The following is a 16,617-nucleotide window of genomic DNA, read 5'->3' on the forward strand; positions in this document are numbered from 1 at the left end:
GCTTCTCATGGCTTTTAATGGAGCCAGTGATGTCCCCTATGTAGACTGGTTCTTCTGGCGCAAGCCCACAAGCATAGACTGGCGGGATCACATCCTCACGTGAACCTGGGATGACCAGCAGTGGTCCAGAAGTTTTGCATGAAGAAAGCTACATTTCTGGAGCTTTGTGAGCAGCTTGTCCTGGTGCTTCTGCATCACGACACATGCAGGAGGGTGGCTATATCTTGCTATAACTATGTGGAAATTGAGTACCCCAGACTGCTACATGTCTGTTGCTAACCAGTATGGTGTTGGAAAGTCCGTGGGTAAAATGGTGGCAGAGGTTTCTGTGGCAATCAGGTGTGTGATTTACCCAAAGGTAGTAGGCACAAACAATGTCCCTGAAATAATTGCCAGTTTAGAGAGAATGAGGTTTCCAAAGTGCATCAGAGCCGTTGATGGAACTCATATGCCCATAGTTTATCCTTGTCAAGGAGCACTTAATATGTAAACTGCAAAGGCTGCTAGTTCATTATTATGCAGGCTCTTGTGGACCACAGAGGCCAATTTATGGACACCAACATGAGCTGTAATGAAAAAGTTCATGATGCCAGCATTTTCTGATAATCGGGTGTCTACATTCATGGACAGGCTGAGAGACTATTCCCACCAAGTGACAGTGTCATAAATGGACTTACTGTCCCCAGTGTTATCCTGGGGGACCCCACGTTCTCTCTTTTGCCTTGGTTTATGAAACCATATCCTGATCTGGAGGGGCCTGGGAAAAGAAGGTTGTCACACTCTCAGCAGGTGCAGAATGGTAACTGAATGTGCATTTGACAGACTGAAATCCCGCGAGCACTATTTACAGACACATTTGAATGTCTGTGTCATCAATGCTGTTCATATTGTTGTGGCTTGCTGTGCTCTTTATAATCTGTGTGAAGCCAAGGAAGAAACATTTACCCCTGAATAGAGCAGTGACAGTAAGCACAGCTAAACTGGTACAATCAACCAGAAAGTGCAACTATCACAGCTGGAGTAGGATGCACCCAGGCAGCACAAAGCAGGGATGCTCTGTGCTCCCACATTATGGACTTGCATGGGCCAATGGAGGAGGGAGTCTAGTAAGTTTATGAATGTTTTTGTACAGCAATGCTTACAGTACATGAGGTTGTGTCACATCACACAATGAAAGGTGGGAGGGTACTGTCACTGTATGCAGTGAATGGGAGGATTGATTGTTATGAATTTTTCTCAGCCTCAGGTGGACTACAGCAGAAAATCACAGAAATAATTACCATAAATAAGAAGATCCATTATTACTTTTCCGTGATTTTCCATGGCTTGCCTGCAACTCAGTCACAATGTTTGGACAATCATCCCAGGATTCAAGTAGGGCTTTATATATAAAATATTAGCATTGCCAGATAGCTAGTTAACCAGTAATAAAACAAAAGTGCATAAATCAAACATTGAACAGTGCAAACAGTGAAACCAGTGCTATCAGAACAATCCCCTAAATTTGTGTGTCCTCTGGTGTGTTCTCCTTTCCCTTTCTTGTGTGTTTAGCATGCACTTGGCATCACTGGGGCCTTCAGGGGAGGGTGTCAGTACAAGGGTTGAAGTATGCAGAAGGAGGGGAACCATCATGAAGGTGGAAATATGCAGCATCTACATGGATTATTGCCACCCACAGCTTCCAATGCAGCCCATTAGGAGTGCATGCAAACACACAAGGTAATACAGATTGACCAAGAATTTCACAGCTACCTCCATCTATCCCCGGCACATTTCTGGACTATATGTGAACCCCCAGCTATATTTCAGACAAATTATTTCATTACTCAAGGGCTACATGCGCTACATTTAGCTTACATGGACCACATTTGTAAGTGGACTACATTCCACCTCCTACTCCCTCATACAGTGCACTGTTTACATGAAGCTTGTTAAACCATTGGGGAAGGATGGAGCACCATAGTGACAGGGAAGGCAGTAAGTATAAGGTTCATATTTTTAAAATCACTACATGTCATAGCAAGAATGTCTGAGTTTCTATTAACACTTTATTTTTCAATGTTTGTTTCACCATTTGTATTTCATGGTGTCCATTTTAAATTCCACGCGTGGCAAGGATGGTGGTAGGGGATAGAGGGATACTAAGCTGCTGGTGTGCAATCGGCTATTAGTGGATACATACAGCTACCTGAGGCTGGTAATAACCTTTGCGTTGGTTCATAATGTAGAAATCCCTCCCATTACTATATTAATAAAAATGGAACTAGAAACCTACCGGCTGCAGCAGCACAGGAGCCAGCAAACAGAGCTGTAAACAGAGGAGTTTGAGTGGGAGTTCTGTTGGAGAAGGGAGGAGTCAAGCCCCTGGTCCTTAGGAGCAGTGAGTGAGTTTTGTGGGAGTTGTGTGTTTGTTCCTTTTATTGTGTTTCGTTTTTTGTGTGTTTGGTGGTTTGTTTTTTTCAGTTTGCAGGGACTGGTACTGGGTGGGGCACTAAAAGCAGATGAGCCTGATTAGGGGGGCAGGACTGCCCTAATTAGGGGGCCTATAAAGGGAGCCACCCAATCAGGTAGTGACACAGCAGTGCACAGGAGCCAGCAAACTAAGCTACAAAGGGGAATTTGGGGAGGGAGTGTGTAGGATTCTGGTATTGTTGCGGTGGTCATTAGGGGTTTGTTTTGTGTGCGGTCTCTGACAGGACATAGGTGAGGAAGCTATGCCAGATACAGTGGCAGCAATCCAAGCAGTGGAAGAGACAATGAAGATGATGGGATGAGTAGGTGTTCTTTAGGAAAGACAGAAATAAAGGTAAAGGTGGTGGAGTAACATTGTATATCAATGATGAAGTAGACTGTTAAAAAAATAAATAAATAAATAAGAAGTGATTCTCAGATTCTGTCTGAGCAAAAATCACATTGGGGAAGAAAACTGCTAGAGGTTCCCCTGGGATAGTGCTTGGGGTGTGCTTGGGAAGGAGGCTTGGAATTAGTTCCTGCAACTTTGATTTGAAGTATCTAAAGCCTGCATCCAAGGAAGGGGAAAAAATTTATAGGCAAGGGTTGTAGACCAAGCTGGATGAGCAAGCATCTCAGACAGGTGATTAAGAGAAAGCAGAAAGCCTACAAGGAGTGGAAGATGGGAGGAATCAGCAAGGAAAGATATCTCTTGGAGGTCAGATCATGTAGAGATAAAGTGAAAAATGCCAGAAGCCAAGTAGAGTTGGACCTTGCAAGGGAATTAGAACTAGTAGTAAAAGGTGGATTCTCTGTACCTTGAAGTCTTTAAACCATGATTTGAGGACTTCAGTAACTCAGTCTTAGGTTGGGGTCTATTACAGGAGTAGGTGGGTGAAGTTCTGTGGCCTGCACTGCGCAGGAGGTCAGACTAGATGATCATAATGGTCCATTATGACCTTATAGCCTATGAGGCTCTGGGGCAACTTCTGCCTCTTCCATTTCTGTTGCCAGTTCCATGGCGGGCTGCTCCTCTGGGGCAGCATCAAACAACTCCTCTGAGTAAGGACCCAAGATGCACTGGAGCTGCTCCAGCAGCAAAATCTCCTTGGGGACTGGTTTCAGGAAGAGAGTAATTTAGTAGTCTCCTCTGGTCCTGTTCTGGATTCAGAGGTGAAAAGATCGCCATCCTGGCAAACCAGGCTGTCGTGAAGTGCTGCTGGCTCTCTGCTCGGTGCAGTACCCAGCACCTGGTCAAACCCCTTATAAAAGAGGCAGGATAACAGTAAGTTCCCAAATGTGCGGTTCTTATCCCTGCCTTTCCAGTAGTCAGTCTTGAGCCACTTAATCCTCTCCCTGCACTGGTCGCGTGTCTGGTGAATCCCCAACGCTGTCAGCTTCTTCACTATTTCTTGGTATGCATGGTCATTCCTGGGACACTTGCTAAAATTGAATTTTTGCTCACCTTGCATGAGAGATTCACCACAATCTGGCTGTGTTCCTGTGACTAGGAAGTAGCACACTTGGCAAAGGACTTCTACTTGATGGCTAGTGCAAACACAGGAGAAGGTTCAATGTGTGTGCAGCTCAGCTGTGAGAATAAAATTAAACGCTGAGATACTGTACTCGAACAAGGGGGAGGGGCTGCTTCTGTAACCCTTCTACCAGACCACGTCGGCAGCAGCAAGGGCCGGGTTCTATATATAGGGGTCCCTGTAAATGATGCAACACCAAACTGGCTCGAGCCCCCACCCAATCACCTGGGAAATTACACACTATCCCCTGGGCGCCCTCCCAAAGGGCAATACTTCCCCTCTCGCAAGCACAGAGTCTGAGTGTAGAAAGAAACCTTTTAATAGCAAAACAGAGATAACACTGCACTGGTTTGGGAAACAGTGCAGACAGAGTTAATGAACTCAATGAGTCCAAACCCATCCCAGAGTACAGGGTGTGTCCTTCGCCTCTCCCTTCCTTCTTGCCCCTGTACTGACCGTCGTAGTTGCAATATCCACCTCTCAGCCCGTAGGCCGCACCGGTCCAACACAGGCTTGTCCAGGCCCCCTCTGCTGCTGTCTCCTATTGCCTGTGGGCCTCACTGAGTCCCCCACCGCTGGCAACGACCACGCCGACCTCCCACCGACTGCTGGCACCAACCGCACCTGGCTCCCACCGACCACTGGCCGGGCTGGCACCGACTGTGCCGGCCCCTCCGCCGACCGCTGGCCGCCTCGGGCTGGCACCGACTGTGCTAGCCTCCCACCAGAGTTTCCTATTGCCCACTCAGCTCTGTTAGTGGTCAGGCAAAGTTCAGCTCTTAGTGATTTCAGCTCCTAATGATTTCAGCTCTTAGTGATTTCAGCTCATAGGTAAACCCTCTGCTGTCATACAGGGAATGTCCCTGCTTTCAAGAGACAAAAGACTCCAAGGTGAGTCATTAAGTCTACCTTTTAACAATGGGAGGTGAGAGTCACTCCCTGCCAGGGGGCCACCCTTTCGCTTGGCCCCTGCAATCCCAATAGGAGACTCCTCCACCTTTTCCAGGCTGAAACATCGGCCTGCCACCCTTGGGGAGCTCTGTCTATTTTAGGGTGAAGTGTTCTATCATAACAGACTAAATACAGTTTTGCTGACATCTGTTCATACAATTGAAGGACAACATTTCATTACCCCAGCAGTTAACACAAAAGTGGTTTGTAACCCAAACCCAGCCCTGCTAACCATTTCCCATTATGCTCCGCACATAGGTAAATTATGCTAAGTACTTAATTGTACTCATGCAGATACAAAGCCCATGCAAATAATGTGCCCCCCTTTATTCAGACACTCAGACCTTGCTTACACTTCCATTTCCTGGAAGTCAACTGACTACTTTTGGTATAGAGAAGATAAAGAACACCGGCCCATGGAATTGTGGGATAGCACTGGTACACTCTCAGGGCCCAAGTCTAGGGAGCTCAGGCTGAGCTGTGCCACAATGCAAAAGATGCATTTTGGACCTAAGCCCCCACGGGTCCGGGCTCAAATCCTCCACCCACTGTGGGGTCCTGAGGTCTTGATCCAGGCCTAAGTCAGACAAAATTGTGTATGAATGGAAGGGGGGTTTGGGCTTGAGCCTAAGTCTGAACCTGGGCTTACATACCCCCATGCAATTCTTTTATTTCCTAACTTTTGAGTACTTGACATTGCAGCTTGAATGTTCTTCTAAGGTGGTGTGCTTTTTTTTTTTTTTTTTGATGTAATAGTCTATAAATACATCTTGTGTTCCATTTGCTCACTTTGTAAATGGAAGATTCTCTAATGCCTGGAACATTAAATGACTTAGTTTTCTACTTAGCAACTGGCAGATTTAAAAGGTTTTCATTTTGTCATAATAAGATAGTATTTAATTATCATGGCTAGTGGCATACAGCCAGCAGGACAGTTGTGCTTGGAGAAGCATCAGATAACTTAAGTTTCACTTTCAGAAGAGCATTAATGCAAAAGAAAAAGACAAGGAATCCCAGCAGATCCTTATTCACATAAATGAAAGCACTTGAAAAAGCTGTAGGTACAGCAAATGATATTGTGATCCAAAAATTTTAATCAGAGGGTTAGAAATAGTGGTGGTTTGTACATTGGTTATGAATTCATAATGCTGGAGACTGTTCCAAAGACTAGATGCAGGGTATGTGTTTCTCACAACCACAATGTTTTTTCTTAAAAAATACCACACACCACATGCTGAGATATTTCTCTGGCTACTGTTGGGCCCATTAAAAAATATGGAGGTTAAATATATATAATCCATAAATTTTGAGGTTCATCCATCTAGTTCTAGTACAATAAAGATCCCTTAAATTCTAGTTGGTTACTGCACAAAGTATGCTTATCCGTAACTAGGTATTCACTGGAAAGAGTTTCACCATATGTAACAGAAGTGACATATAAACAATGTTCAAGTGGAAAGAAAAGATTGGAGGGGATTCTTAATGCTCAGAGCCAGTTTGATCTGGAAATCAAAGACCAATAAAACAGCAGTGAACACTGCAGAAGTGGTCCTAACTACTCTCTTAACTTCCTCCTTTCTAACTCTTTTGCATTTTGGTACTTTCAACTTGCAATTTAATTTGGTGAGAAAGTAAAAAATACTTTTTTTTTTAATTCAGAAAGGCTGGTGCTCTCCTCTTCCTGGGGAAAAAATACTAGTGCTCAGTTTCTGTGTAATGGACTGCAGATGGATGGGCCTGAATTTAATCTGGCTGTATGCTTATAAAATCCTCTTCACTGTATTATCTGAATAGAGCATATTTCCTCATCAGGAAATTTGTCTGCAACTCACTCTATTTCATTATTCTGATGTAGGGTTATTTTCTTCGTTCAACAATCATATAATTAAATACTCCTTAGAAGTTAATCTATTTAAAGTAATTTTATTTCTCAAACTAGTCTAATGTGATATATTTATTTTATTGGACTCCATACCTCTTTAAAATGCACAGTATTCAACATTTTAAGATATCCGCCATATTGTTTATGAAAATAACTCTTATGTAATTTGTGTTTTATCTATATTAACTCCATGTAAAATTTTAACTGTTAAGGTAGAAAACTGGCACAGGTGTAATTCCATTCACAAAAACATCAAATAAATTTCAATGCGGCACAGAAATATTTTAGGCACAAAATATTATTAGGCATAAATGTAGACTTATTATGGTTTTGTTGTATGTTTCACAATAACAGAGTTTTTAGACTTCCAAGTTTGTCTTGGTTGTGGAAAATTAATTTTAGAACCTCTAGATTTTTATAGTATAAACTTTAACAATCCATTTGTTTTCAGTTTAGTTATAGTCACCATTAACTAATCACAATAATGACTGATGTTTTGACTTTCTTTTTCAGTGCCCCATGTGTGCAGTCTAAGTGAACATGGTTGTGATCACTTCTGCATTAATACTCCTGGCTCCTATGTGTGCAAATGTAAACAGGGATACACTCTGAATGCTGACCAGAAGACTTGCAGCAGTAAGCTATCTTTCCTAACTTCTTTGTTTCTGATTCCCATGACACATGCAAGCTCTCACATCTTCAGTGAGGGGGGGAAAAAGAGGACTCAGGTGAGCATAAAACCATTGCAGGTCTCCAAAACCAATTAGAAAGGGCAAAGCTTTGCCTCTTTTTTTGGTAAACAGAAAAGCGCTCATGAGCCCTTCTTAAGCCTGTCAGCTTTAAGTTAATTTTTAAAAATTTTAGCATTGTACTATAACAAAGTGAAATGGTATTTATATTTATTGGTATATTAAAGCCAGAGGGTCTGTGAAAGAACCAACACAGAAACACAGGCATTTCCATACCAGCTCTAACCAACAGTCCATCTCATCCAGTATCCTGTCTCAGGTCATAGCCAGCACCAGGTGTTATGGGAGGGTGCAACAAACTCCATAGGGGACAATTATGAAATAACTTGAGGAAAAGTTTCTTCCTAACCCTTATCTAAATCATGAGGTTTTATAGCCTTTCAATAAAACGTTTAAATCTTCTTGTCTAACATAATTGTGGATGTTCTTGTTATTCACGTAAAAGGCCAATATATTTTTTAAATCTAAGCAATTGGCCTCCATGATGCTGTATATTAATGAGTTCCAGTGGTTAATTATCTTTTGTATAAACAGTATTTCTTTTTATCAGTTTTCGATTTACCTTTCAATTTAATTAAGTATCATGTTATTCTTATATTATATGAGTGGGTAAATTGGGGATGCCTAATTTACTTTCTCTGTACTATTCATCCATTTTAAATACCTCTATCATGTTGTTTGTTATATGTGGTACTATGGCCATACATGTAGGGGTGTATGGACCCATGTGTCCACCCTGGCTTGCCACTCAATAACTTGTCACATAGACAAACCCAGAGATTAGGGAAAAATATATTCTTTTGCCCATATTAAACTCATAGTTTGCTTTTTTAAAACCTAGGAAATTACACACAAAACTACATTAAAAGAATGTTATGTTGGCAAATTCAAGCACCCAAAAGTCAGAAAATGCCAGAGTTAAGGTTTTCTCTGCAATGGTTTTCATCTGTAAAATGGGAATAACAATACCACATTACTCACAGGGGTGCTGTGAAGTTAAATTGATTGATTTTATCAAGCACTCAGATACTATAGTGATGAGTGTGATAGTAATGCCCATGAGGACATTAATCATTCTGTCTTCAGAATGATTAATAAAAGCTTTAATATTTTAAATCTCAACATCTACTGATGTTAAATAATTATTGTCTGACCTCTCCCCGTAATTTTGTGCAACTGTGAAAATTTAAATGGATGAAAATAATTTTAAAAGATGCTTACAAATACATATCAATATTATCTGTCGATAATAAAAAAAAAATTGAATTCTGCCACGCCTACTCAGAATGCATACACACAAGGGGATGAATTATGGTTCCACGCACAATCTTAATTGTGGCACTTCCTAACTTTTGAGTGCTTAATTCTGCAACCTTAATTGTCTTCTGATGTAAAGTTTTTATATAAGATCACTTAAACTCTGGTCTCCTGGAATTACATTTGTAACATAAAGCATTGCATTTTTCTTCTTAAACTGAATACAGATGCATTCTAAAATGGTAAGTAGAATGTTTCTTGTAATAAATGCAGAAAATATTAGAAGAAATCGTTCTTTACAGAGTGACAATATTGAATTTCTGTTTTGTTGATATTAATGAGTTTTAAAAAGCTGGTGATGAAGTACAATTTACTGTAAGAGATTACCACAGCAAATCCAAGGCATCAGGGTTATGAATCACAGTGCTGAACTCCAAATTATTCAGAAGCTCATAGCAATAATGGGAATAAAACCCCGTATGTCCTCCTGCTACAGAAGTTCAGATTACTCCAATGAAGGATAGCCCTTGTCACCAGTGTACTGCCTAGGATAGCCATTGAACTGTTCTGATTGGTAAGCCTACCCATCTACAAGTTAATTAGAGTATAAAATATAAGTTTCTTCACTTAGGCAAACTCTCACTAAAACAAATGAGAGTTTAGCCTGAGTGAAGAGTGTAGGACTGGGCTCTGCAAAACAAATTCTCAAAGAAACTTAAATCCATGGATTAGTGCATGAGGATGGGGCTGTCTTGTAAAACAGCACATGCTTTAAAGAATACACGGTGTGTTGGTGCGTATTTAGGAGGAATATAGTGAGATCACTGTGAAACACCAACCCATTTCAGATACAGTACTTAGTAGCATGCCGACTGTACCACAACCACAGGCAAGTAGAAAAGGTGCTTGAGCTGCTGGGCTCTATGGGCTTTAGCTTCTGGTGGGTTCACTCCACTGCATGGCTTAAACAAAACTCTGATTGACAATGTGTGGCAGAAAAGGTCACAAATACCCTAGGTATGCTACCTTCAACAGTTTCAGTGAAACGATAGGAGTAGTCCCTAGCTTGTTCCCTAGTAGGACATTCAAAAGAAGATATGGGCTCTTCTGGCCCATAGGTGCCCCCTATTAGTCCACGCCTCTCCTGTGATTAGAGATAATTATTTATCCTGCAGGTGTCCTGGTCATGGTGCAGTCCTGGGGTACATCTCATTGGGGACACCTCTGCATTGTTACTCTATACTGGTACAGCAGCTCATGCATTGCTCCCAATAGAACATTCCACCTCTACTTTGAGTGGTGTCTAACTCCATCGTTAGCTCTGGGGCAGCTGTTACAGCTCTATGCACCAGCTCTCATAACTCAACTGCCTTCCAATGCGGCACTACTCCCATGACACCAACCCACCCTTGAGCAGCTGTCCTCCCAAATGGCACAAATCTTCTTCCTTCTGCTGCCCTTTGACTGCTCATACATTCATCGCAGCAGCAGCAGTGACAGCATTTGTAATATTGAGGCCATACCTAGAAATTTGCCAGTGACAAGAATTCTGGTGCCCTGTTTACAAGAGCAGCAGTAGCAGGAAAAATCCCTCGTTAAGCTTAAAGGAAATCAAAAGAGCAGTGCATTTCTGACTGCATGTCAGCAGCTAGCAATAAAGTGCTGGGTGTTCAGAAATTCTCAGGATTTGTCTAGCACGATGTGAAAAATCATAACTCACTGTGTGACAACTGTACCTTGTTAGTTCAAAAAATCACTCTACTATCTATTTTGTGTTTTACATTAGGTTGAAATATGTTGCAGAATGAGGGAGAGCTGTAATCTGAGCAGGGGTCTGAGGCAAGAATTCATTTTCTCCATGTCTTTAGACAAACCACCTAACCTCTATGCCTTACTTTCCACGTGTGACTCATATATTGATTTAGCTGTGTTTGCATCTTTTTTCCCTTATTTTTTCAGATATTTGCACAAGCAAATATTGGTCCTATGACTGTTTGAGGGATGTGAATTTTGGCCCACTAATCAAGATTTGTTTAACCGAGAAGCAAAATGTTTTAGGATTAAACTGAATTTTGAGGGGGCAGAATTGGTTTATAAAGGTGTTATCTAATCAGGAAACGGAAAAACAAAACGAAAAAGAAAAAAAACACCATGATTTTGGTGACCAATCATGTAACTAGAGTAGTGAAATCTGACTATTCACTAATCAAGTTGATACCTGCTATGAATAGTTGAAAAGCAATCCTTCGGCCTGGATGTATTTCCATAAATTATTTGTCAAACAATTTTGAACAACTAACAGGTCTGTAATAAACGTGACACTTCACAAACAGGAAAAAAAGGGCTACATATACCGAATATATTGTTCATGAAAAATAAATTAGCCAGCTCAGGCTCAAAAAAGTGTTCTAAGGATTAATTAGTATTTTTCTTTTTTCTCCTCTGTTAAAGCTATGGAGGAGTGTGAGGGGGTCAGGTGGATATATTTATGGACAGTTCTATGGTTATATTTATTTTATGGTTTTTAATTTGAGATGGATGCCGGAAGATAGGCACCTTTAGCTGTGTTTTTATAAATTTGAAGAAATAATAAATATTTGTAGCATGCTTTTGAAAAATGCCATTGGTATATAAGTACTAAGCATTATTATGCACAAAATTTGTATCCACATCCAGTCCATGATCCGCAAATATGGTCCGCGGATATCCGTGGCTATAAAGTGGATTTCCGCAGATTTGCAGGGCTCTAATTATTTGTTCACTCAGGGTACCCAATACATTTTGTAAATCTGTAAATAGCATTAAATTGGCTATAACTGAAAGGTTGGGGAGCAATGATGTAACTGAATTGTGCTTGGCTTATGCATCTCTCTCTCTCTCTCTCTCTCTTTCTCTTTTACAGGCTACTGGTTGTATTGTCATTTTGTGGAGAAGCAAACTGTTATTTTACAGAACAATATTTTCAAAACAGTTTCCTAAGCTTTGAAAAGCATTAATGTTCTGTACATCAGCTTCTGGTTTAACTTTTTATTTCTAGAAAAGAACTGTTTTAACAAACAGTGTTCATATTGTATTCATTTTACATTGTACTTTGTGTATTTAATTTAATCTCTTAAATTGTTCTTGAGCTATCTAAAGATCATCATGTTCATATTTCTTGAGGCTATAAAATTAATTAAAAAGGACAGGCATGGCTAAGGAAACTGAAGGATGATCTATTTGTGCCTGTTTATTTGTGAGCAAGGAAGTTAATGGACTGTTTATGCTCTTTATCATCTTGCTTGATATAAAGCAGATAGCTATAAAACAAAAATCCATATTTGTTTTGCCAATGATCTTAGCAGTATCCAAAAGAGACTTTTCTACCAGTAAAAGATAATTCAGTGTCTCACAGTCTTATTAGGGCATGATCCTAAGTGTTGCTGAGTTAACTGTGTTAACGGAGATTTCAGCGAGGGAGTTTTGAATGCTCCACATCTTTAGATCAGGTCATTAGTTTTTTGTCAAGAATGCCAAATGTACTAAGGTAAGCAGTATAGCTGGCCTGTTTTTTTCCTATTGAAATGTTATGTAAAAACAAAAAATAACTTTTTTCAAAATTAGTAATTTTGGTGAGATTTATTTTTGAAATATTCTGGGGTTTTTGGATATAATTGAAAAACAAAAAACGGTGGCCTTTTTCTCCGTTCTTGCTTTTTCTATTTATTGATTTCCTTTTCCCCCTCTTTTTTCTTCACTCCACCCCATTTTTTCAGTGGCAAAGGGGAAAAGAAAAAAAGGAAAAGGAGGGGGAAGGAAAAAAGTAAAACCAAAAAATGGAAAAAAAAAATTGAATAAATGAAACATTGTTTAAATTCAGACACCTGCAGAAATTATTTTTAATTTTTCTGCAAATACTCAAACAAACAAAAACCCCAAAACATTTATTTTTCGACCAGCTGTACTAGGGCATGATCCTTCCCCATTCAAGTCCATGGGAGTTTTGCTATTGACTTCAATGGGTGCAGGATCAGGCCCCTAAGCAGGATGCGGTCACTCCTCAGAGCATAAATTTTTCAAAATTTGTCCAGGAAACACATGATGTTTATTAGCATGTGTCATTCTCTGATGAGTTATTCATAACTTCCTGAACAGCATTTTCAATCTGTAGCCCACCTATGCAATATAGAAGGTAAAAGAGTCTCATAATCATGTGATTTTTTTTGCAGCCCAGGACCTATGTGCTGTGGAGAAGCATGCCTGTGAACATATATGTGTGAACACACCTGGGTCCTATGTCTGTCAGTGTTACAATGGCTTTGAGCTCGATGAAGATGGAAAGAAGTGTATCAGTAAGTATTATCTTAGAAATTCCCCTTGGCTGCTGAACACAAGCCAAAGAGACAGGGAGACAAGATTCAGTTGTGTTTTTGTTTTTGGTTTGGGGTTGGGGTTGGTTTGTTTGTTTGGGGTTTTTTGGGGGGGATGGAGGCGGACAGGTTAATACAAGCAGCCTGATTAATTTTGTTCAGATCTCATGGACTTCTGTGACCAAATTTTGCAGTCAGGATAAGCTAAATAGCGTGAAAGATTTCAATAAATTCTGTGTGCTGACAATTATTCACAGCTTGACAGCCACAGAATTCCAGGAGCCCTATTGTTTTGTAATTCCATAGCCATGAAATTTTCTGCTCATGGAATGTTCTTAACTCTTTCAGTACAAATGTACAGCACAGCCACAAAGCAATGATAGGAAACTCTACTTTCTCACACAGACTTTAAGCACAACCAGTTGTATATAGATTTATTATTAGGGTTTTTTTCAGTGAACTCTGAAATAGTAAAAAGGTGAAAAAGTGCCCCCAACTAATTTCACAGACTTATGCTGGCATTTTGAAATCAAGTACCTGATTTTCTATTCAGAATCCATATAGGTTGTCAGCAATTGCATGGCACTATTTAGACTGCTAGCATAAAAACAAACAAAAGCATAGATGTTACTCTTAGAGTGTTAGTAATACTGCTCTAGGGTTTCTATCTCTTCAGGTAGAAGTCAGATCCTGGTAGAATCTTGGAGAGGGGAGACATTCCTTGAAACATCTGTTTCCATAGCAGGGTCATGCTGAGGAAGCCTTCCACATCTGTTTCCCAGGGATGGCATTAAAAGAACACTAGATAGTGGTTTGTTGCATGAGAATCAAGTCTGTCTGTAGAATGTGTTGGCTAAGCTTAGTTCTCCTAAAGGAATTGGCCATTCTGTGCCTCTAATTTGTACCAGTGGCAGTAAAGAAACAAACATAGGCCCTGGGTACTGCAAGATGAAAGTGAGAGAATGAAAATTCAAGAAAACAAATATTAAATGTGAAACCCAAGCTAGTCCTTATAACTTTGTAAATAACTCACTCTTCATTTTTTCCATACTTATACCACAGTATGTTTTTAGGGTAATCTAGTTCTTCAGACTATTTCCCTACTCACAAGCCTTCCTTCCTGCTCATGTTTCAGGAGAATGTCCCCTTCTGGTATCTTCTGTCAAAGAATTAATTAGTGCTAGACGTTTGCTCTTCTCTATAGGGCCTCGGTTCAGGAAAGCACTTAAGCAGATACTTAAAGTTAAGCATGTGCTTAAATGCTTTCCTGAATTGGGGACTAGGCTCCTAAACATAATCCCACCCCAATTTTTCTCAAATTATAAGAAATAACTTCCCAAAGCTGTATCTTCTTTCCAGCTAACTACTACTTGTCAGTTTAAAGCTCTCTAACATAATGTAATCTGCATCTTGACAGCCCACTTAAGTAATTTCTTAGAATACCCTAGGAAGCAGGATGATACTATTTCAGCATGCAAAACAGGTAATTGTTCATACCAATGGGAATTTTGCATGCCATTTCCCATTGTATGCACACAAATGAGGCGGCTTTTTGTTTTGTTTTAGACTTATGGTTGTATGTGCCTTTTGCAGACGCATCCAATGTGTGCTTACTCCTTTGAAATGTTTTATTTACTCTTGGCCTTGTGATTTAAATATGGGAATGCTTACTTGCCCCAGCATTCTTCTTAGTTCATTGTTTGTTTTTGTTTTTTCCTGGATTTGCAGTTTTTTGAGGATTTAAGCACATGGGTTTCATTTTCACCCATAAGTAAATGAGAATCAGATCCATATCTGGATTTTCAGAGGACTTAATCTGCTTGTTTCACAATGAATGCATGAGAATATTTTCATGCTACATAACTGATGCTTCTCCACATGTCCGAGGACTCAGGCATCCATTTTAAGTTCTTGTCCTCTGAAGTTGGATTCTTTCCAGCTGGCCTCCTGTATAGAACAGGCCATGGGGTAACTGGGTGAAATTCTGTGTTGAGCCCAATAACTTGTCTGACTGAAGCATATTCTCCAGAAAGGCCTCCAGTCTGGATGTGAAGACATCAAGAGATACAGAATCCACTACTTCCCTTCTTAGTTTGTTCCAGTGGTAAATCACTCTCACTGTTAAAAATGTATGCCTTATTTCTAATTTGAATTTATCTGGCTTCAGCTTCCAGCCATTGGTTCTTATTATGCCTTTCTCCACTAGATTAAAGAGCCTTTTAGTACGTTGCTGCCCAAAGAATTTATACACTATAATCAAGTCACCTCTTAATCTTTTTGATAAACTAACCTGATTGAGCTATCAAAGTCTATCATTGTAAAGCATTTGTTTCTAGCCCTAGAATAATTTTTGTGGCTCTTCTCTGCACCTTTCCAGTTTTTCAACATCCTTTCAAAAATGTGGTCACCAGAACTGGATGCAGTATTCCAGTATCAGTCTCATTAGTGCTGAATATAGAGGGCTAGTGGAGTTTGCAGATATACATCTATTTAAGCATATAAAATATTCAGTTTAAGTTTCTCTGAATCAGAAAGCTAGTCACATTAACTAACCTATATAACCTCCTGGTATTATTATCATCACTGTTTTCCTCATCCTCCCTCACCATTTCCTCTATTGTTTGTTACATCTACTTTTAGCATCTTGTCTTAAACTAGATTATAAATTCTACAGGGCAAGAACTGTCTTCTTTTGTATTTTTATAGCAACTAGCACAATGGGGTCCCAATCCTTATTGGGATCCTGGACTCTACTGCACTACAAATAAAAATAAATAAACCTATGTCATAGAAGATAGTGTGTTGGTTCTATTGTGATGTCAGATCCTATCCTTTCTTTAATAAGTAAAATGTACATGTTTTTCTTATTAAAACTTAAGTACCTTTCTATGTAATTTCTTGCCTCAACTATTCTAGTTGTTGTCTTGTCAGTCTCTTCACCACCTCTCTACAAAGTCTGTAATGTGTTACCCAGAACTGAGCTGCATCTTTAATTGTTCATGTTTTTCCCATTTCATCCCACAACTGTGTTGGCTTCCTTTGAAATGGAAAATCAAGTTCCAAATTCTCTTGGTAAAGTTCAAAGCACTCATATCCTCAACTCCAAATTATTTGCATGATCTGGTTCCAACTTGTATCCCTCTTATATCTTGCATTCTCTTTCTGACCTAGCTCCACTTGATCTCTCAAGTACTTACTTATATAGGTTAGTGGAATCCCCTAATTAATGCTATTCATCCTGCTGCCAGTGCTGACAGGTTCAAGTGTAAAAGCAAAGCATCCTACTTACACTTTTATTTGTAGATTTTGTGTGTGTGTGTGTTAGCATCATATATGTGATTTCACTTTTAATTTTTTTGAATCCCCACAATACATATGCAGGGGTCAATATATAATCTTTAATAATGTTTCCATAAAGTGTTAAAACTATGTAGAAATCAGCC

At 39.8% G+C, this 16,617-nt stretch overlaps 1 protein-coding gene across 3 annotated transcripts in view; it reads left to right on the forward strand.

Annotated features, from left to right (window-relative positions):
* MATN2 (matrilin 2) overlaps positions 1–16,617 on the forward strand; it is a 113,402-nt gene that overhangs the window by 39,418 nt on the left and 57,367 nt on the right. For all 3 annotated transcript variants that reach the window (XR_010917805.1, XM_067536996.1, XM_067537004.1), the window contains exons 4-5: positions 7,333–7,455; positions 13,034–13,156. Coding sequence is in view for 2 of the 3 variants with exons in the window: in XM_067536996.1 (XP_067393097.1) it covers positions 7,333–7,455; positions 13,034–13,156 (246 nt within the window). In the remaining variant the exon portion in view is untranslated. The remainder of the gene's footprint in view (positions 1–7,332; positions 7,456–13,033; positions 13,157–16,617) is intronic.

Source organism: Emydura macquarii, unplaced genomic scaffold, assembly GCF_026122565.2.
Source record: "Emydura macquarii macquarii isolate MOO-44397 ecotype Brisbane River unplaced genomic scaffold, CSIRO-AGI_Emac_v2 contig_383, whole genome shotgun sequence".
NCBI classification, from domain to species: Eukaryota; Metazoa; Chordata; order Testudines; family Chelidae; genus Emydura; species Emydura macquarii.